Raw genomic sequence first — 22362 nt, 5'->3', positions numbered from 1 at the left:
AGAATAATCGTGTTGCTTCAGTGTGACATACTGGGATGTCACACTGTTTGTTGCAATTTCTACCCTCACAAATGCAACACCCCTGCTGATGTACATGCATAGCCATGCACATACTGATACGCATAAGAAGCTATGTTTGTAAGCAAAATTAAACGAAACTAGATCTGGGTCATTGCAGACAAAGACCAAGATCACATCTTTATCATAAAGATGTTTATCACAAATACAAAGCTCTCAAATCAAACACTTCCTGCATTATCAAAATCGTCCACTTTGTAATGGAAAATCTGTAAATGGTCAGCAGTTGAGAGGGTTAGGAACTGGTGCACATTCCTATATAAAGGGACAGCATGAGCCATTGAAACACGTTCAAGCATTTCCTTGCATGGCTGGATTAATGGAACTCATTTTGACACTAAGTCTCATGCACACACATACACACATGCGTGTTTGCGTAGACCATCTGCTGACCATGTTATGCAACAGCTCCACGTGCCTTGGGCTCAGGCTGCTCTTCCCTTACAAAAAGCTTGTCGTGTCTGGATAGTACAGCGTTGTCTCTGCTCTGGTCTTGCCCTGAAGTCCTGCATTATTCACCTCGACAATGAATAACCTTTGCTGCTGCTGTCAAGAGCAAAGCAGGCTTAAGTTTCTCTATCTTGCATCTAATCTGCCTCAAAACGAATGATCAGTCTGTCTTTTCTGCTCTGCAATATTTTCCTTTAAATTCCTTTTAATATATTTCTGCTGCCTCTTGTTTAAGCTCTCCATTCTGTCTGTTATCATCTGCCATCTCTTGTTCTCCATTTTCCTTCTTTAAAAGGGCAATGTAACCACTTTTGCAGCTGTGATTTGGTGGGCTGAGCAAAAGTTGTTGTTGTTGCATTGTTTGCACAGTGTTGAGCCTGAAGTTGGATGTTTCCTTCAGCTTCACTAAAGTTAAAAAAGGTATTTGAATTGAATAAGTATCTTTCAGGACACATAAATGAACGGTCTCCTTTTTACCTGTAAAAGGGCTTCTTCTTTGCTGATAAACACATGGAGACGAGTTAACATTCTAGTTTTGACCTCTGTGTGTACATACTTCGGTTTCTTGGTGCTGGTAACGAACCAGAGTCCACCTATTGGGAAATGAGACTAAAACAAAAGGGAAGGGAAAAAAGAAAAAAAAAGGTAAAGTTAATCCCTTGACACCCAATATTGGGCAAACGTTTCTGAGAAGTTGTTGACCTTTTGTCACCTCAAGATTTGTCCAGTTACTTGTATTGATATAAATGAATCAAATGAATGTTGAGGATAGTTCATTATTTTTAAACGATATGGCTGCTGCATACTCGCCAAAGGGACACTGATTTGACACATTTTGATGAACAGCTTTGAGGGAGCCTGTTTTTGTTATTAATGCTGTAGCAAAATATTGATTTACATGTTTCACACTGGATGTTGAATATAGACACACACAAGCTGTTGTAACTGTTCACGTTTTCTGCAAGAGTGGCTTTTATGAATCCAGAAATAAGTCTCAATATGAAATATTCTTCATTGCCAGAGCAACTAACTGTGGTAAAAGGTTAACATTTTTTGTTGGTTTCTGAACGATGTGTAGGAGGAGCAGCTGTATACCTGGGCATCTGTAGGGCTCCCTGTGTCATCCCACCTGTGGGAACTCTATGGGGGCCGAACTGCAGGGAAAGTACAGCGCTTGAGATCCCCTTTGCATCGCTCATCAGCCAAGACACCTGGTGCTCTGCACTTTCAGGTTGGTTACGCCCTCTCCTTCACAGTAAATATTTTAAAGCACATTTGCCTCATTTAGAAAAGGTGGTAAATTTGCTCCTCAGACGTACAGTATGTATGTTGTAAAGTATATTGAAAACCTTTTACAAAGCTCAATATTTAAAAGTAATGAAGGATGGAATGAATCTTTCTCTAAGATCTGTTTTTTGCATCTGGACTGGCATTAACTAGACGTGTACTTTTCTCAGATATCATTATAACATAATGCACTATAATATACAAAACGCACCTAACATGAGCACAAAATATCTCATGCACAGGTGTCAAACTCCAGTCCTCGAGGGCCGGTATCCTGCAGGTTTTTGTTGTCTCCATGCTCCAACACATCTCACAAGTTCATAAATAGGTTGACAAGAAGCTGCTGGGTCCATTTGATTTGAATCAGCTGTGTTGAAAGAGGGAAACAACAAAAACCTGCCGGATACCGGCCCTCGAGGACTGGAGTTTGACACCCCTGATCTAGTGTGTTGTGAGTTTAGGACTTTTTATGCTTTTCTCTTCTTCCGTAACTTGCTTTTTTGTTTTTTTTTTATACCAGATGTGCAACATTATGCAAAGTGGATTAAGCCTAGAAAAAAAAAGAAAAAAAAATGGTAGTTCAAGCTACTATATTCTACAACGTTATACATTTGATAAAATCAAAACAAAGTTGAGGAAGAAAATAAAAAGTGAATTCTAAAATGCATAAAAAGCCATTAGAGCATACAATTGTTGAAATGTGTAGTTTTATTTGTTCAGAAATGAATTGAACTTCTGCTTTTTGAATTAGTCTCATGTGTTTATGCTTCTGCTGTAAGTTTTTTTGTCCACCAGAGGTCAGGGTTGGTTTAGCAGATATGTGAAATTCTTACAAAAGAGCTCCCAGATTTCTAGAACAGTAAAATTGAGAAAAAGAGGGGGGAAAAAAACATGAAGGCATTTCTGACTGAGCATCCTCTTTAAGATGCAAAAATCTGACCACAAGTGAAGAATGTAGAAGAAGACATGAAGCCTCTCTGTGCAAGGCCCAGCGAGACTTGCTGTCTCTGGGGTCAAATCTCTCCGTATCCCCTCATCCCTGCTCTAACCAGTCTGGAGCCAGAGGTCTGACGCAGTCTAGACATTATGGACTTTCTTGACCCTTTCTCAGCTCAGCTCTTCTGACACTAAGCTCTCCAAGTCATGACTGTTTTACTGTTTATGAATTTATTTGATCGTAATATGTTCATATCAATATTTATGGCTCACGCACCTGAGAAAATTACTTTTTATGGTGGAAAAGCAAAACTGTACAGGTTATATTTATTATTTTTGCAGTTTAGATATGAGCTTTTCTTTTTCAGTCATTCTTTTTTTTCTTCTTGTTCACTGACAGACAGAATCTGGCCGGTTGAAGTCTGGTCAGTCATCCTCAGAGGATGAAACCTGCCTCATCCCTCAGCTGGAGAGAACAATTGATGACCTGCAGATTAAGATCGCTGCGTTGCAAGGCCAACAGGCCTCCTTGGTAAAGAGCAGTGGGGATAATACTGTAGACCTGGGCAATGGCCACCACAAGGCTCCTCAGACGAGAGGAGGAAGACCAGAGCGGATGTACCAGGAGGTGTCTGTTCAGACCTCGCCTGTGGAGGAGAGCTTTAAGTTTGATGTGCCTTCGAGCAGAGGATCCGACGGCACGTCGTCCTCTTTGTCGTCTGCCGTCCCTAAATCTACGGAGGGCTTTGTGTGCACATGCCAGCAGAGGCAGCAGAGCATCATCCAGCCAGTTCCCCCCCTACCACCACCACCACCACCACCTCCTCCACCAATCTCAGGGGGTATGCCCCCACCTCCAGCACCTTCTTTACCAGGTGCTGCCCCCCCTCCACCTCCTCCCTTACCTGGTGTAGGACCTTGTCCACCACCACCACCACCACCTCCACCACCACCTGGTTTTGGACCTCCGCCCCCACCTCCTCCACCGCCGGGTATAGGCCCTCCCCCACCACCCCCTCCACCCGGAATGGGTCCCCCTCCTCCACCACCACCCCCAGGCTTTGGGCCTCCACCACCACCAGGTCCCATGCCGTCCATGATGGTGCAGGAAGCTGCCCCTGCCAAGGCTGTGATTGAGCCCCCCAAGCCAATGAAGCCGCTCTACTGGACCCGCATTCAGCTGCACGCTAAAAAGTAAGGATATGCTAAGCTAGATATGGATCATTTGCAAAGAGATATTCTCTGAACAGTAGATATTTAAGAGGAAGCTTGTCCACTTAAGATAACAATCATGCACATGCTGGTAATAGAGATGCTAACCTTGTGGGGAAAAAAAAGGAAAAAAAAGATGCAGTCCAGGCATTGTGGTCAGCAGAAACTTGACTTGAACCGGGTTTTCTTCCCTTATTAGGGCTTGAAAACCTCCAGCTGAATTAAAGTCAGGAAATAGACTACTTGATTTACTTACAAGTGAGAAACTTCCTCGTGAAATTTTTGGCTCCCGAGTTTGACAAGAATATAACTTTTGGATTGGGTTTTCTTAAAGAGTTCTCATAAAATAGCTTCAGTATAGCTGGCAGGTAAAATGAGTCATTTTAAAGTAATTCAGCTTTTACTCTTCCTCTAGAAATACTGGTCCACTGGTGTGGGAAAAAATTGAGGAGCCAACTGTAGATTTTGAAGAATTTGTGGAGCTATTTTCCAAAAGTGCCGTCAAGGAGAAGAAGAAGCCAATTTCAGACACAATCACCAAATCAAAGGCCAAACAGGTATGTTTCTTCGTCTGTAATATCCTCCATCTACGATGATTTGACCTTTTTTCCAAAATGTCTGTGTGTCTGTGACCAATTATGGCACTTTTCAGGGATTTCCCAGTCTTCATGTCCAGTCCTCTCTTACCTTTCCATTTCTCTCCTCTGTCACTCTCTGAGTCACTTTGAGAGACAGGAGGAACTGCTGCAGCCAGACAGTTATTATGTGGCTCCCAACCCACTCCCTTGTGACCAACCTGTGGCACAGAGCCAGTGACTCGCGTGCAGTGAAGAAACCTCATGGCCATGATGACTGTTGAGAGAGATTGGGAAGGAGAGAGGGGAAATAAGGGAGGGAGGGAGTGAGAAGCTTGGGAGTTGTATTTCATGGTGGTTCCTCCCATTGTGCTTTCTGTATGACTTAGTTTAATAACCATACTGTTTCCCTCTCCAGCACGCTTTATGTCACTCCATCAATCTGCAGGTCGGGCATTTGATCCACAATTTGAAGCTGCTCTAGTCGAGACTTTGAGTTGATGTGCTGTTTGTCAAATTTATGTGTTTCAAATCACAAGTAATGTTTCACCAGGGAGGAACATTTCTCTTATCACCCATAATTGAGACTCTGTGGAATCATCTGCAGTTTTAGTGAGGTGAAATGTTAGTATCAGGCAAGAACGTTGTTGGGAAATCTTTAGTTTATGGGGATGTTAAAATGTAATGCTAAAATATAAAGCCCTCATAAAACCAGCTCAAGTTGAATAGAAGTTTAACTATATGAACGTTATTTACTCTTGCGTATCAAAACAAATCCAGTACGGTGGAGCAAGGAAATACGCAAGCATCCCTGTTTGTTTTTCATTAAGCACATTGCACTTCAGCTCATACCCAGCAGAGTAAAGTTGATGATAATGCCAAACGGCCAATAAACTAAACAGTTTTTTTTTTTTTTTTTTTTAAATCAGTGGGTGTTATCAAGCAGGTAAACACACAAAAAAGGTCAAAGTTCCTCAGTCATGGCTAAGAACTGTGACCGACCCCAATTTGAAGTTGACATTTGACTTCCCAGCTCATAAACACACATCCAGCTACTTTGGAGCGATAAAATCTTCTACTAATTTCAACTATTCCTGCCTTGCATGTTGTGAACCAGACTGTTTTTTGTGCATTTTCTCGCGTTTGGATGCTATGCATCTTCCTACCACTAGAGAGCAGCTTTGGTGTCATTACTTGGCCACTTTTAAAGGCAGAGTATGTAAGATTTCAGAGGCGATTCTTTCCACCATCAGGTGGCAAACACCAGGTCGTGAGCAAAACCACAAAACTGCTACCTCCACAAACGACCACAGGTTGGCAGTAATGAGCAAAACTCACCCCTCACCCCTCCTCCTTGCCAGCTCCAATGAGGGCAGGAATCACTTGTGAGCTGTAGTTCAGAGCAGCTCTGCAATAAATGGGCTTATACTCACCCTACTGGTGGGGAAAAAAAACACTTTTTTTTTACTGGTCAGAAAACATTCAAGAAGGGTCTTTGTCATTAATTAAACGTGTAACTTAATAACGCATCAAATATGGACAGACTGGAACCTACATGTTTAAAAAACTATCTAATTATGATTGTAGTTATTTCTTTAGTTAATTCATTTTGAAAATATTGAAAATCTTACATACTCTACCTTTAAGGCCTGTGCTAACATAAGAAATAATAGTTGTCGAGATTCACTATCACTGCCCAATGTCAAGGTTTAACCCCTCTCTCTCTCTTATTGCAAACGTTTGAATCAGTTTACAGTAAAGTGCACTGACAGAGAATATACTACTGATTCCTCCCACCTGATTTACATCTGTTCATGCTTTGTTTCGATAAACACATTTTGCAGTAAGGGTATAAAAAAAAAAAAAAAAATCATATAAACATGTTTCCTTAGGTTACATGAGATGCAAAACTGGGTAATGTTCAAAGATGCAAGCAATGAGTTGTTTTTGATTTTCTGTATGATTTTTTTTTCCTACCATAAAAAAGGTTACATTATTGGTTAGAAATTCCTGAAATGGTATATTCATCCCCTCCTTCACTGAAAAATGCATACATCTTTCATTTCAAGAGTTTACCAGTTGGACACAGGATGTCTCCTACAACACTGTAAATGCCACACTTGATGTATGTGCAATGCAGGTTTCAACACTTACACTAAAATTGCAAGAAAGTATTTGCTCGTCTGCCTTTACATGCATATGAACTTTAGTGACATCGCATTCTTAATCCATAGGGTTTAATATGATGGCGGCCCACCCTTTGAAGTCATAACAGTTCTAATACTTTCCACAAGGTTTAGGAGTGTTTATGGGAAATTTTGACAATTCTTCCAGGAGCACATATTTGAGGTCAGACACTGATGTTGAACAAGAAGACCTGGCTAGCAGTCCTCACTCTAATTCACCCCAAAGGTGTTCTGTCCTGTTGAGGTCAGGACTCCGTGCAGGACAGTGAAGTTCTTACACACCAAACTCGCCCATGCTTTGCATCTTTGTGTGCAGTCACTCAGCAGGAAGGAACCATCCCCAAACTGTTCACATAAAGTTAATAACATGGAATTGTCAAAATCTTAGTATACTAAAGCATTCAGAGTTCCTTTCACTGGAACTAGAGATCTAAGCCCAGCCCATGAGGAATAACCCCACACTTGACACAATGCAATAAAACAGGTACTGTTGTCCTGGCAACAGCCAAAAATAGATGAGATAGATGAGTCCATAAGATGACTAGTTAGAGAAAAATGATTTGTCATTCTTTTAATGTTTTTTTTTTTTTTTTTAGGTTTAGGAGCAGGTGATAATTGGTTTAATTGTGTGTCTGGAAGTGTTCTGGGGATGAGCAAGTCTTTTTCCGGAGAGCATAAGACAACCAGACAGCATTGTGGGAAAGTGGATTAGGATTAGTCCAGCACAAAACAAAATTCAGTGTCACAATATTTTTTTCCTGACTGATTTATGAAAAGGATGCTTGATTTATAGAATTTCCTTTTTCTAGATTTGCACACCTACATTTTTTGCCATAAATATAGATTTTAAAGAATTGTGAGCAATTGTCATGGAATCTCCTGTCAGAGTACCACAGTGGAATTCGCTGAGCTCCTGAGAGCGATGAATGTTTGTAGAGGCAGTCTGCATGCATTGGTGCTTGATTTTTTTTTTTTTTTTTTTTAACACTTTGTGACTTGGAAGTGATCAAAACACCTGGAATTCAATTATTTGGATGGGTGATTGAATCCTTTTTGCAACATGGTGTGTGTTGCCCGAAATCAGCTTTTTGGTTCTCCAAATTACACGGGATGACACAAAGACACATGTTGTCCCTCATCACATATAGCCTTTTCTTTTCTTTTCTTTTTAATATGGACACAAGAAAGTTTCACAACAGCATTAAATTATTCTGGTGGTAAATTAATTCCAAGTTTTGTCATTTATTGCACAAAATGTATTTCCACTGGATGGATGCACATTCATTGTTGCCTCAAACTGACAGAATGAGATGGTAAAATACGATGATTTCTTGGCACATTCTTATGACAGTTTTGTTATTTTTGTGCAGATTTATGGATATTTGTGGATGAAATACAAGATGATATGCTAGAATGTTGTAAGTCATACTGAATGTAAAAATAGATTTCTCTGCAAATCTTTGTGTTGAGATTTGACTGAGTCAGCATCGTCGCCTCACAACAAGACCAAGGCAACACCACACAGAAAGGCCCAAGCGGTTGCATGTTCTGTCTGGGATTCTTCCCACAGCCCCAAATTACTGGCATTTCTAAAGTTTTCCAAGGAGTGATTCATTTTTTATATCTGTGTTGACTGTGTGATGGACTGGCAACCTGTCTAAGAATATCAGGGAGAGGCAATGAATGGGATGTGATGAGATTTGAGTCTGTTTGACTACAAGAAAAAGTTTACAGTGGCTCATGTTTTAAATTTGCCAATCTGAAAATCACCACTGGTCAATCACTCTACGCTGTCCAGACTGTTACTTGCTAAATTGTACATACATCTCATAAATTTACTTCTCAGGTCAGATTTTCAGTTTAAGTATCAGTCTCTTTGAAATACATGCAGTATCCTGTGTGCACGGTAGTACTTCGTTTGTTGTTGAACTCTATGATAAATTAGCAGTTTTGGTTTATCTCTGTCTATTCGGGGTAAAGCACTAAGTACCGCAATATTGTAGTACTCTCATTTACTTGAAACTTGAAGGGCCGAGGTCTACCACAAAGAAGTGTTGCATGTTATTGAGTTATGCAAGCTTGATGAAAACATGTACTGACCAACCCTGATATAAATTGATCAAAGAACCAACATGTAATTTTATGATTAAAAGGGTTTCATTAAGCCAAAATTGTATGAATGCTTGGCTCCAATGAGAACATTAAACATGAGATTAATTTTTTTGGGCTGTTTTGTTGCAAATGTTAATTCTAGGAGCGGTTCACAAATCCAGCTGTGTTTCATTATAAAACATTATTACTGATGCTTTTAAAGGGGTTTTTAAATTCTCATTCATAAGGAAAAAAACTCGGTTCTCTGTATTTAAAAGACTTTTATTTATTTATTTATTTATTTTTTTTTGTAAATGTTTGTCAAGTCAGTTAATAAAACATGACTAGTGAGCTTGTTGTCACTTACTGCAAAGCAGTCACCCCATTCTATAGGTACCAGAAGCCAGTCAGCTTTGCATCTCAGTCAGCCTATCCCTTGAAGTTGTGGTTGGACCCAGGAAAACAGACAGTCGGGGTCTGGTGATATAACTTCCTGTGTGTTTAAGAGGTCTGTGGTCTGTGTGATCTGGTTTTGATGGAAGCATTCTGTCTGGATCGCAGTAGGCTTCGAGTTTCCTGTCCTGTCCATTCACCACTTTGCAACCCAGTGCACACTTTTGCTTACTCAGGCAGGCTGTGGTTCCTAATTTCTCCCTTGGATGTCGTTCTTCATGCATAATAGCACTGGCTACACATCTTACTCTTGGATGTTTGACAAGTGGAAGCTGTTATTATTCAGTTAACTTTTGCTAATAATATAACTTTCTGCGACGTTTTAATCCCAGGTTTCAATTGTTTTGACTAAGCTATGGTTATGATTTTTGATGGACTCGTTTCCCTTTTGAAGAATGTTCCTGTATTGTGCAATTACATAAACTATGATTTCATCACAATCTTTGTAGGTTTAATCAGTTCCAGAGACTGAATTCATGTGATTATGCTCTGCATAGAAAATTAGCTTCTCATTGTCTCTGCGATCTAAAAGTTTTTAATCACCTGCCAGAAAGCTGATTGATGTGCAGAAGCAACAAAGTGAAGGAAAATATTTGTCACTATAATTCAGGCAGACAGCATTATAATTTTTATATTTGTGGGTGAATAATCTCAAGTTTTCCTCCCACAGAAGGGGAGAAATAATATTATTGCATTTTGTTTCTAGTCAAATATTAAATGTTTTGTCTTCTTGTGAGCACTTTGTGTGTTTTGTGGTTAAAAGTGATAGCATCCCTCCTTTCTCTGACCTGCTGTAACCCTGCTGCTAAAATATTTTTCATCTCTTAGGTGGTGAAACTGTTAAGCAACAAGCGCTCTCAGGCTGTTGGTATTCTGATGTCCAGCATTCATCTTGACATGAAGGACATCCAGAATGGTAAGTGTCATCATGTGGTCATGAATATAAACTGTATAATAGCCTCAGCTCTTGGCGAAAGTAGTGCGAGACAAGTACTTATAAGTGGCAGTTTACTGTGTTGGCCCAAAGAAGAACAAGCAGCACTGGTGGCCTGCAGTTAGCCATTCAGGTCACGTTCATCCTACTGTTCAAACTCTCAGCATTGATTAAAGGACAAATGGGTTAATTCGACACATTTACAAGTGATAATTAGAAAGGAAACTGTGCTTTTCTTATATCTTCCATAACAAAGACAGAAGACTAAACAGTTTTTTCTTTTTAAGTAATGGTTTTATGGTGAGGCAAGATTATTTGTAGCGCAATTTATGTACAGGACGATTCAAAGTGCTTTATGGGATTTATTAATGAATCCATTGCTGTCATTATGTTGGATTAAAAACATTTCTGTGAGGTTTTTGACAATTGTGGCCATGTTCTATAAATGATGCTAGTCATTTGTTTGTAAAGCTCTCTGTTCAGATAACATTGGACACACTGGTCCAGACTGAAATAACTAACTACTATTGGACAGATTGTAGTACAACAGAGTATGTAAATATACTTACTGGACTTGAAATGAAGTCCAACATATTTGTCCTGTTGGCTGGTGAATTCTTTACTTTTCCTTTAGCAGTTCTCAGTAGTTGAAACTGAAACCAATTATCCAACTCTTGCACTTCTCTTGAACATTTCCACTTTAAGCTTTTTCACATCTCTGTTCTGTTGTAATGAAGAGATTAGTATTGATTAATTGGACCCATTTTTATGTATGATTACCTTGAAAATTTACCTGGAAATATGATTTACTCTGTAGTTTTGTAAATCTTAATACGTTTATATATTATTTCAGATGAGTTAACAATTTGCTTAATTTCCATCCTTCTATCAATGATTAGTTGTTTTTTAACCAAACACCTGCCCAAAACTAATTCTCATTGGCTTCGCAGCAGTGTTCTTTCTTTTTGTGGAATAAAATCACATATCCCCAGATGTGTGTGGTGTAGTGGGAGTGGATACACAAAATAACGAGAAACAATTGTCAGTTTTCATAAAAAGCAAGTAAACATGCGATAGACAATACAACTGAATCCCACTCTATTACAAAGTACTAATGAGCCAAAAGTCATTGTCAGACTGCCGCTACAGTTATCATAATGCATGTTCTTATTCTGATAAATGAGTCAGATACTCCATTATGATTACCGAAGTTCCCTCTGGTTGACTTTATCACATGTCATAGTGGTGAAAGGCATTTCAGCTATTTCTCCCTTTGTTATTCTCCTCCCCCTCTGGTTTTCCTTGCTCTCATTTTGTGTAATCTCTCCCCATTTAACACCCACATCATGTTTTTCTGCGGCTCTCTGTCTTTGATGAGTTGTCACCATCTTGTCTTGGCAGCTTTGTTAAAGTGAAGTCATTCCAGAAATGCTGATGGGAACAGACTGTCTTCCTGTTTTAGTTGCTCTCTGATTGCTCTGCAGTCTTTGCTCATCCATATGTCCAAACACTGTTTGTCATTTATTTCACTCCTTCTGCAGCAGAGCATTTGTTACCTACTCAAACCTTAAGCTCACAGCACCACACAAACCTGAAAACTCTGGCGGCGGCTGCCGTATTTTCTGTTTTTCAACTTTCTAAATGTTACTGACTTTAATGTCTAATATACATCCATCTCAGGTCGGAGTAGGAGGGCAAATGCGGGCCTTTCTCATCAGCACTGACATTCATCTCCTGTGTTAGGACAGTTTTACAGTGCTAGATAGTTAGCACTAATTAGAAACGTCAGTATATCACAAAAAGAGAATATCTTGGCAGTTTGAAGTAATTCTCAATATTGTGTGCTTAATTTCCAAAAAGTCTGATGTGTGCAGCCTTGCATAAACAAAATACTCAGTGTTTGTTGTCATTGACTCTGTCATGCATTTTAACTGAATGGGTTTTAAGGCGTGAATAATTATAGCCTTGGAGTACTCATTATTTCACATAAAGATGTAAGCCCAATGGCATAAATATCAGCATTGCTATTGTCTTCTTAAAAATGGTCTTAAGTTTCACTGTGTCCCCCAAAAAAATGTAAGATTTAAGAGGCAAAAGACAGTTTGTTTACTAAAGATTCATTCATCAAAGCTTTGTAATCGTCCCGATCAGTGTTGTGAATTAATTTAATTTCCTGTTGATTCATTTTGAGAATATTGATGTCGTCATGTGGACATCTTTGACTTGAAGAAAACAACTTTTGAATCATTGATTGTGTCGGCTTATGACAGCTCAGCCACTCACTGGGAAGTCAACACATTTTTCCATTCCTCTCACAGCTGTTGTTGTTTGTTCTCAGACTTGGCCGACACTCTGCATGTTTCATAGGACACTTCCGTGCTGCGTCTGCTTCCTGTGAGTCTTTGGAGCGCCAGTCAACCTATTAGATGGTGGTTGCCGGCGCCGCGCTGGGGTTGAATGCGGTAGTAGGGGTAGATGTGGGCAGATGGGTCTGGCTTTTGGTCGTCAGAGGTCACGTCACAGCGATGATTTGGCTTTCTCCCATGAATTTTAAAACCCAGCCTCAAATCCAAGTCTCCCGACAGACTCTGAGTAAGATGGTAATGAAAACCAAATGGTTAAAAGAAACTGACAAAGCGAGAGTCGCAGAGCTGAAACTTGTTTTTGTGGTGGCTTTGGAAAAGGTGTGTGTGTGTGTGTGTGTGTGTGTGTGTGTGTGTGTGTGTGTGTGTGTGTGTGTGTGTGTGTGTGTGTGTGTGTGTGTGTGTGTGTGTGAGGTTAGAAAGTGACAGCAAATGGTCTGGAAAGATGGCGAGGATGGGGCTCAGAATGAAAGATTAAAAGGGTAACAGGATTATATAAAAAGTGCAATATCAAAGAAAGCACGAAGAGTACAGCAGCCACTCCAGGGTTTGTTCCACATGCCTTTCCTCTTTGTCATTTTATTCTTTTTATATGCTGTCTTTACTCTTTTTTTGTCCTACAATTGTTGTGAAAAGCTTATATAATCTCTGATCACATTCAATATCTGAAGAAAGCCTTCCTCTCCAAGTCACTTCAGCCTCTCTCTCACACCAACCCACTCCCCCCTCCTCAACAGCAAATCAACAGATCAAGACGGCGTGAATAATTTCAACACCCACAGCATGATGAAATACATATATAGGTGCCGAGTGCTTCACTTGGTGATTGTGTGTACAGCAACACCTCAGCTTCAACACCGCAGACCCCTGGGCTCTGTTTGTCTTTAAACATTTACTTTCAAAGGATTAATGCTCGTGGGCGCCAGGTCCTCGCGCCGAGACAAAAAGGCGACACCAGGAATTCAAACACTGAAGTTCAAACACAGATCTTTGTACCTTTTGACAGATTTGTAAGTCCTCTGTATTTATGTTTTAGCATGTGGCCCCTTGCATGCTATCGCGATGGAAACTGATAACTGGGTTACTCCCTGCACATGACACAGGACATGGCAGGATTCTGCTCTTGTTTCATGCCATCATCCCCAGAAACACAGGAAACCTATTTGGGAAAGTGTTCTGTTTTGTGGTTTGTGTCGAGTGGAGAAATGTTGTCGTCTAGTCGTTATGACAGAGGAAGTGTGTTTGTATTGGTTTGATTTCTGACTTGTTGATGGTGTTCTATGAAGGTAAAGACATGTCAAGACTTGCTTTAGTCCAAATATTAACATTAACCATGTCGCCCTGCTCTTCCACCCACAGCCGTTCTAAATATGGACAACACTGTTGTTGATCTGGAGACTCTGCAAGCTCTTTATGAAAACGTGAGTACACACTGACATTCTTCTGGTTAATTAAAACTGCAGCCACGTCTTGACCGTTAAAAGTTATGCAATTTCATTTTTAGCTGTTCCTTAAAGGGAGGATAATCGAGAAACATACGGGTGGTTTCAGTAAAATCAAATGAAAAGACAAAATCCCAAACTGAGATCCATTTCAGCATTTTTCCTGTCAATGCAGAGTCTCTTGAATGCACAATGTTGAGCAACAAAACCGATATAAGTACACAAAATAATGCAACTCAGTCTAGCTTTGTTTGGACTGTAGCACTTGTTCTGGGAAAACCTGGGCACATTTTATTTATTTTTTTGCCTGCAGTTTTCATTAAATTTATCATTTGGAAATTATTTCCTTATGACAAATGGAATAATGTTCCACATTTCATTTTACACTATTTGTGAGAAAAGGCACATATTTTTCTATGGAATGAGACTCAAGGACTCTGCCAGATGTGATACAACTGAACAAATATAGATACTGGTCACATGCTTGTGTTGCATTATTTGGCATTTAACTGAAGATTCGGTTCAACTTTATCTGTATAGCGCCACTTCCCAACAATGTTGTCACAGGGCACTTTACATACATGAATCAACATACACATCATTTCGAGCCAATTCATACACCTCCTATAATAGAAACCAACTGATTGCATCGAATCATGACTTCGATCCAATTCCCCATCCTGAGCATGCACGGGGCAACAGTGGGAAGGAAAAAACTCCCCTTTAACAGGAAGAAAACCTCCAGCACAACCCGGCTCAGGGAGGGCAGCCATCTGCCTCGACTGGTTGGGGTGGAGAGGACAGGAAAGACAGATCAACATGAACAACTGCACTTAATCAGAAAAGATAAACCATAAAACAAATATTTTCCACTAAAATGCACCTTTTTACATAATTATCAAAAAATGAATTTGTAATATGAGTAGACTGTCAGTTAAATTCCCTCCTCGCTGTCGACATAACAAGGAGATTCTACACCATGTTCCACTTAAAAGGGATGAACAACGGAAGTGTGTATTAGATACTAAAACAAATAGGCGAGCCACAAACAATGCTGGTATGGCTTGTTTGGCTACGTTGTCAGTCATGTGTAGGTCTGTCTTCTGGCCTGGAAGGGAACAAGCCCTTTTACATAGTAAAGATGTTTTCTGCAAACTGGATCTAACTCACTCAACTTTTGTAATACTCCTGTGAAAGGGAAATATTAGTCGTACGGTTTCTTATGCTGGATAGTTTTAGTGAAAAAAGGGAAAACAAGAAGAAGATACCACACTGAGCGTTGCCAGACAAAATGACCACACTGTATTGTAAAATATTAGCAAGGATTTACAGAGCTGTCATCAACACTTTCCAATATGTCTCCATTCTGGCTTTGAAGGATGACTTCTATACAGTAAATACATATTCATCAACAGCCCTGTGCCCTGCGGATATAGTAGTTTAGGACCCTCTCGAAGTCAGGTCAGTAAATTATGGAACATGAAAATGAGCATGTTTTCCACATTTCAAGTCTGATGCATTTTTAAGATGCTGTGAAATTCCTGTGAATGGCTTCTTGGCACATCTACAGAGGAGAGGCCCGGACCTTTGGCTGCCAGAGGCATATTAATAATGTTGATCATGGGAATGAGACTGTGGCTTGAAGACAAGCTGTAGTTATGAACCAATGTGTCATAACTTAGGATCAAAAGTCTTCTAACCTCTCCACTCACCCTGAGACTCGAAGCCCCCTCTCTCTCTCCTTCACCCCCTTATGGCCTAAGGCTGTGTTATTGAGTCGAGGAGCCAAATTGTTTCTCTTTTGTATTGCAAGACTCCATCCTGTCTGTGGGTCTCCAGCCCCCTAAACCACAGTTGGCAGCACAGTCAGCTTGTCTTGAGGAATGTGAGGGGCTCCTAATGTTTACACCCTCACTCACTGTGCTAGCTAGATCACAGACTGCTCTTTCCCTCACTCTCTTTTTCTCTCGCTCACACAAACATGCTCACAAACAAACATTTTGAACCACACAAATGTGCTCAGACTATTCTGCATGCACACAGAGACAGAAACTCTCCGAGGCAGGGGCAGAGTCGCTCTGTCTGTGAGCTGCAGATCATAGCCACTCCTTTGAACAAAGCTACCACCATTAAAAGGTCACAGTGATAGTGGGACTCTGCTCCCCTCCCCTCTAAAATCAAGGCTCAATCTGGATCCCAACTGGTTTTCTGAAGTTTTTTTTGGCTAGTGCTGACTAAATGCCACAGAGGTTAAATAGAGCCATCGACATAGAAATTTTAAGCATATGAATGATCACCGTATGTATATTCTTTTGGCCTTTGAGTTTTCTGTATTGCATAATGCAATTTTGTCATTTAGGGCCAATTCATTGGCAGCTCAATGTACGACTCTCATAAATGTTGTATCCTTAAAAATTGAGTGACATAAATGGTGATTAAGCCCTGTCTGGCTCTGTTTATTCCCACACAAGAAACCTGGCTAATGAATAGCACTTTGCTACTGCAAGAATTCTGGCATCAAAAAATCTCATCCGTCTCTCCTTTTTGCATTTGATATTCCACGAGGGACCGCATTTCTCATGCTAACAGCCATTGCAACATGCCCTAGCAATTCAAAGATCACACGCTAATGCCCACTTGTCCCCAATTACACCAAACACTGCTGGGCTCCACCGCTGCCCTTTGAAAAGGATCTGCTTTGTGTTAAATATATTTACACTTGAAAACATCTCTGGAGAAGGCAGAGGAGAGCTTGCCCTGACCGACACAAGGCAGCGGTGTGGAGAATACTAATCGGGCTCTCAGTACGTTTGATGCTGGTGTTTGATGTTTTTCAAGGATCCATACTGTGGCCAAACTCCATGAGAGAAAGATGGAGGGGAAACCGGGGGGGGGGAAGAGCCGACTGCTGAGACTTTGGGGGTCAATGTACTCTGGGGTGGGGTTAGGGAGGGTGTTTACATTTTCTTCCTAAAGATGTTTTCATTGTTTTGCTCAATTCTTTCAAAAAACATTAACATCTATTGTCTTTGTATCTTATGAAATAAAGGGGCTTTTTTTTTTTTTTTTTTTTTTTTTTTTTTTTTCCTTGTACAAAACTGTGGCTCAGCGACTGGCAGCAGGATAATGGTCAGGAATGTCGTCTGGCTGTAGGCAACTCTTTAGCATTCGTGAAAGTTATATTGTATGGGCTGGCATCTGGTTGAGTTTATGGATAAAACACTATTTAAGAGTTCTTTTGTGTTGAGATAAAGCTTGACAACCTAAAAAAATTAGAGCGGACTGCTCAAGAAAATGTTTGAGGGAATTTGAAATAAACTTTGCATGAAAGAAAAGCCTCAAACATCTCTCAACTGAATGGATTTGTATAGAAGAGATGTCAGAAAAGCAACATGTCAAAACAGAATTAGAAGTGAGGGGAAAATGCTAGTTTCTTTTTTTTTTTTTTTTTTTTTTTTTTTTTTTTTACAGGTCAAAGGTGTTTGCAGCTTTCAGTGGAACAGGATTACATACATTGTGATGGAATATAATTAATCACGTTTTAAGTGTTGTGAATTATTACTATGATCAGTAGTACTATTAGTATTAGCATCTTTATGATGAATTTTTAAGAATGACAAAGAGACCATTGCAACCAAGCTAACTATTCAGGACCTAAACTCATCCATAGTTCAGAGCTTTGGCAGAAAAAAAGCACACTGAAGGACCCAACACGTCTGGTACATTTTCACCTTTGGATGTTTCTCCCATTCCTCTTGTTAGAAATATTTAACGTCATCCAGGCTGAATGGTGAGCATAAATGCACAGCCATATATCAGCTCTCCTCAGACATACTGGGTTCTGGTCCAGATTTAGTCTGGGTTACTTGAGGACTTAGAATTTTGCTGAAGACCCTCCTTTGTTTTCTTGGTTATGTTTCAGGTTATTGTCTTGTTGACATGTAACCTTTGCCCTAGACTGAGATTTTAAACATTCAGGGAAACTTTTGTTTTTACCCAAGAGTTCTTTGTTTTCTCATCAATCTTTCATCTCTTCAGAGTCTCCCAGCCCCTCGTGGCAGAAATACACTGGACGATGCTGCCATAAACATGTTTTACTTTAGATATGCTCAGTGCTTGGTTTCTTAAACTGTGTTTTTTGTTTTTTACCATATTATTCTGAAAATATTTCATTGTATCAAAGGAACATCTCCTAATCAGTTTGATACTCCTTCAGGTGCCTTTTGGCAGCTCCCAGGTTTGAAAGTTTTCAGTTTTCCATGAAGGAAATCAAATTCCTATTCATTCAAGTTCACTTTATTTATCTGTTAGAACTTCATTTGCAAATGACAGTGCTGCAGACACCATGCAAATATTAAAACATGTATACATAATAAATCCCCTTCATACCGTTCATCCCAATAAAACATTAAATCAGGTAAAATTAAGAGCCTCAGTATCTAAATCAGCTATTTAACAAGTGTATAAAAGTTGGGATGGTGAAAGTGACCTGTAGCTGCATCCTGAAGGTAACAAGATATAATTAGATTTCAGTTGGTGTGAGGGGTCCATGGAGATCTGTGCACCTTTTCTCAGGGCTCTAGCGATTTATACAAACTTATTGGTTAATTTTGGATATAATGTCCCCTGCCTCTGGAACAGCCTGCCAGAAGACCTCAGGGCTGCAGAGAACATTCATGTTTTTAAGAGCCGGCTCAAAAAGTATCTTTTAATTTGGCTTTTACTTAGTATTTATTGTCTTAGAGTGGATATTTCATTTATTTATTTTAACTGGATCCCTTTAGGGACATTTTATTTTAATAGAACTACATTTTATAATTTATTTCGGCTTATATTTCCTTTTCAAATTATTTTTAGTCTTTACTGTTTTACTATTTATTTGATCATTATTGTGTATTTGCCAGTGTTAAGGGGGAGCCCTCTACGCCAGGTCTCGTGTTGCTGCAGGCATATGATAGGTTTTTCTTTTTACTGTTTTTAAAATCTGTCAAGCATGTTTTGCGACATTTTATTGTATGAAAAGTTCTTGAAGTTTAATCTGATTTTAGGTTTTTGACCAATGTTCTGTTTTCTTGATCACTTCATGGTCTGTGCATGGACATGGTCCTTTATTACAGATCTAAAGCTCTGTTTTGTGGCTTGTCTTGTTCTGATACAAACAGTTGTGAAAGCTTATATGGATGGTTGAGAGGTGTGTTTTTTAGTTATGTTCACTGAAATCGGTTGGACACACATGGTCTCGAGCTAAGCTGAAGCATATCCAGGATCCCTGATAGAAACAGTGCGTGCAAAAGCTTATCAGTTAGTATCATAGGTGTCAAAATATTTAAGTGTATACTGTGTGCAGATTAATGGAAATTCATGAACTGAATTCATTTTAAGATGAATCTGGAGGAAATGTGGGAAAGTCAAGTGTATTAAAAAAAAAAAAAAAAAAAAAAAAAATTCAGTCTGTTTTGTTTTTATCATGATGAAACATGTCATCTTAGTTTAGGTTTTTATTTCAAATATGTCAGAAAAATATCTTTTCCCATCTATCTTTGCTTCATAAATTTTCATGTACACTAAAATTGCATTTTCACTCAACAGAGAGCTCAAAATGATGAAATGGACAGCATTAAAAAGCACATTAAATCAGCACAAGACAAGGAGGATGCCAAGCCACTGGACAAGCCCGAACAGTAACATAACTTATCCATTATGACGCATATTTTCATTAAAGAAAAAAAGTAATAAACTGGCTGATCTCGTCCATTTTATCAGATTTCTATTCCAGATATCGCAAATCTCCAATTTTTCTGAACGGGTGTTCTGCATCCTTTTCCAATCAACTTTCCACGAGTGCATCACCTTAATCCTGCGCAAAATTGAAATCCTGCAGAGAGTCTGTAAGGTGAGCTGCTGCATGTCTTCCTGCAATTACTTTTCCCTCTTCTGTTTATCTGTTTATCAATCTCATCTCCTTTGTGTGCTGCAGAATCTTCAAAGTAGTCAGAGTGTGTTGCAAGTGCTTGGCCTGGTTCTGGCTTTTGGCAACTTCATGAATGGCGGCAATCGGTCTCGAGGACAGGCTGATGGCTTCACGTTGGACATTCTGCCAAAACTGAAGGATGTCAAAAGCAGCGTGAGTGTGTATAGCACAACAAAAAGCAAACTTCACACTTTGTTACAAAAGCAGATGTGTTATTAAAAAATAAACTAGATGAACGAATAAAGAATTGCATGAATTTGTGCAAACTGAGTAAGAAAAGACTATAATGAATCTTGATCCAATCAGACTCAGCTTTACCCTGCTGTGTGATCATTAATATACAGTAGAGAACATGTTATTTATGTACAGTCTGTCGTCAAATTTCTAGATAAGAATTCAGGCTATGAAGAGCAACTTCATTTCCAAACTGCAGTGAAGCTGTGTAGGTTTACAGCAGACTTCTCATATCACAACCGGCTCTGCGTGCCCTCAGCACTGCCTTATTAGGACACAGTGGTTTGTGTGTTTGTGGTGGTGGATGGAGTAAGGTATCCATAAAGAACATCAAACTTTCCACCAACTCTGAGTTATGACGGCTACCACAACATTGTTGTTTTGTTGTATTGCTTTTCCACGGTCTTGATTAATTCCTAATGTTTAAGTACACTTTATTTTTTTGTTTATCTGCATAAATTAAAATGTCCTGCTACAGAATGAAAGAATTAATAAATAAAAGGGGTTTTGGTTTATTTATTTTCTTTCTTTCAGGATAACTCCCAGAGTCTTTTGTCCTACATTGTTGCTTACTATCTAAGGCACTTTGATGAGGTATGTTTTGGTTCCTGTTTATTTCAATCACTTTTCTGTTTTAGTCTGATTTGCTTAGAAATCCTTCCAAAGCTCTTTTTTCATCTCCTCTCTCGCCAGAGGATACCAAGGCTTATCCTTTTATCAAATTATTTATTTTCTCTTTTCTCATTTGCAGCCGAGACAAATTTCTCTATTTCTGTTGCTCCTTTATGAGTCCCCCTCTCTCTCTCTTTTTTTTATTTTTTTTATTTTGCTCTTCATCTCCTGCTCCTAGTCTGCTTTGGTCTGGCTTCATTCAAAGTGCAGTCTGTTCACTGGCACAGCATCCAAAGAAGCGTTTGTGTAAATAATTAGTTTCTCCAGATGAGATGAACTCAGAAATGCACCTTGCCAAAATCAACCAGCATGACATGACTGTAGCTCCAGGCTTGTTGTAACTGCTGAGAAATCACATGTACTCTGTGGCTGCAGCCGTATCTTCTCAAGGACGTTTGGACTGCTAAGTCCATGTAGGCTTCTGTAGGCAGTTATTTAAATCTTGCCTGTGTGTACAGTAAAAAGAGGCCCTTTTGTCTTTGAGGAAGATTGACTTTGACATTGTAGTGGATGTGTGAGTGTTTGCATCAGGTATTTTTGTGCATGTATGTGTGTTGTCGTCTATTAGGAAGCTGGTAAAGAGACGTGTGTCTACCCTATTCCTGAGCCCCAGGACCTCTTCCAGGCTTCCCAGATGAAGTTCGAGGACTTTCAAAGAGATCTCCGCAAGTTGAGAAAAGACCTAAATGGTATGGTTATCAACCTACATTCCACCTTTTCCTTTTTTTTTTTTTTTTTTTTTTTTGAGTTCAAGCACAATTTATAAACTTTAAATTTACTAAAAGTTCACCAGGCTGTAAACTACACTGTTCCGTGTTGAGGTTGCAGCATTTATCATGCAGAAAATGTCATTGCATTTATGTTTATGGTTTGTTCACCCCTAAATCATGTAGTAATACATGCACTTATCTAGCAAATATATTTCACAATGGGAAAAAATATTTTCCAAACCGGACCAGCTATGGTCATGTGTGGACTAAGGAGGCAGATCAACAGAGAGAGAGAGAGCATCTGTTTGTCGTACAGACAAGCTAACCAGAAGCAGATGTGATTTGTCAGATATAGACTCCTGTTGGGCCTGGCGTGCCTTCACTATCCTCAAGAAGTTTAGATCAAAAAATGAACAAGGCAAAGTCAGGGAACTTTCACTACCTGTATACAACATTTTATTTATGTTATATACTGTGGCTCAGGGGTGGAGGGTTTGTTCAGTTATTGTGAGGTTGACTTTCTCAAGACTTCAGGTTCTGTCTTTGGGCAAGACACTAAACCGCTCTTAGCTGTCAGTGTTTTTTCCTACTTGTAAGTCACTTCTGACCAAACAGTTTCTCCCTGAGCAACATGCAAACACAACCCATGAACAACAGGTTTCTGTGCATAATATGCTTGATCACTTAACCATGGGAGTTCTAATCATAATTTATGGTTAAACTAATTTGCTTAATCATTTTTAATTAAATGGAGTTGTTTCAGATCTT

The 22362-nt window shown here is 39.5% G+C and overlaps 1 protein-coding gene across 1 annotated transcript in view; it reads left to right on the top strand.

The window, feature by feature from the left end:
- fmn2a (formin 2a) overlaps window positions 1–22362 on the top strand; it is a gene marked incomplete at both ends in the record, with an annotated part of 37352 nt that overhangs the window by 5247 nt on the left and 9743 nt on the right. The window contains 10 exons of the mRNA XM_079249203.1: window positions 1607–1759; window positions 3152–3945; window positions 4379–4520; window positions 10097–10184; window positions 13925–13986; window positions 19597–19688; window positions 19771–19900; window positions 19985–20131; window positions 20747–20806; window positions 21453–21573. Coding sequence (XP_079105329.1) covers window positions 1607–1759; window positions 3152–3945; window positions 4379–4520; window positions 10097–10184; window positions 13925–13986; window positions 19597–19688; window positions 19771–19900; window positions 19985–20131; window positions 20747–20806; window positions 21453–21573 — 1789 coding nt within the window. The remainder of the gene's footprint in view (window positions 1–1606; window positions 1760–3151; window positions 3946–4378; window positions 4521–10096; window positions 10185–13924; window positions 13987–19596; window positions 19689–19770; window positions 19901–19984; window positions 20132–20746; window positions 20807–21452; window positions 21574–22362) is intronic.

The sequence above is a fragment of the Telmatherina bonti genome (assembly GCF_933228915.1).
Source record: "Telmatherina bonti genome assembly, chromosome: 11".
In the NCBI taxonomy this organism is placed as follows: Eukaryota; Metazoa; Chordata; class Actinopteri; order Atheriniformes; family Telmatherinidae; genus Telmatherina; species Telmatherina bonti.
This window is presented reverse-complemented; position numbering and strand designations above follow the sequence as displayed.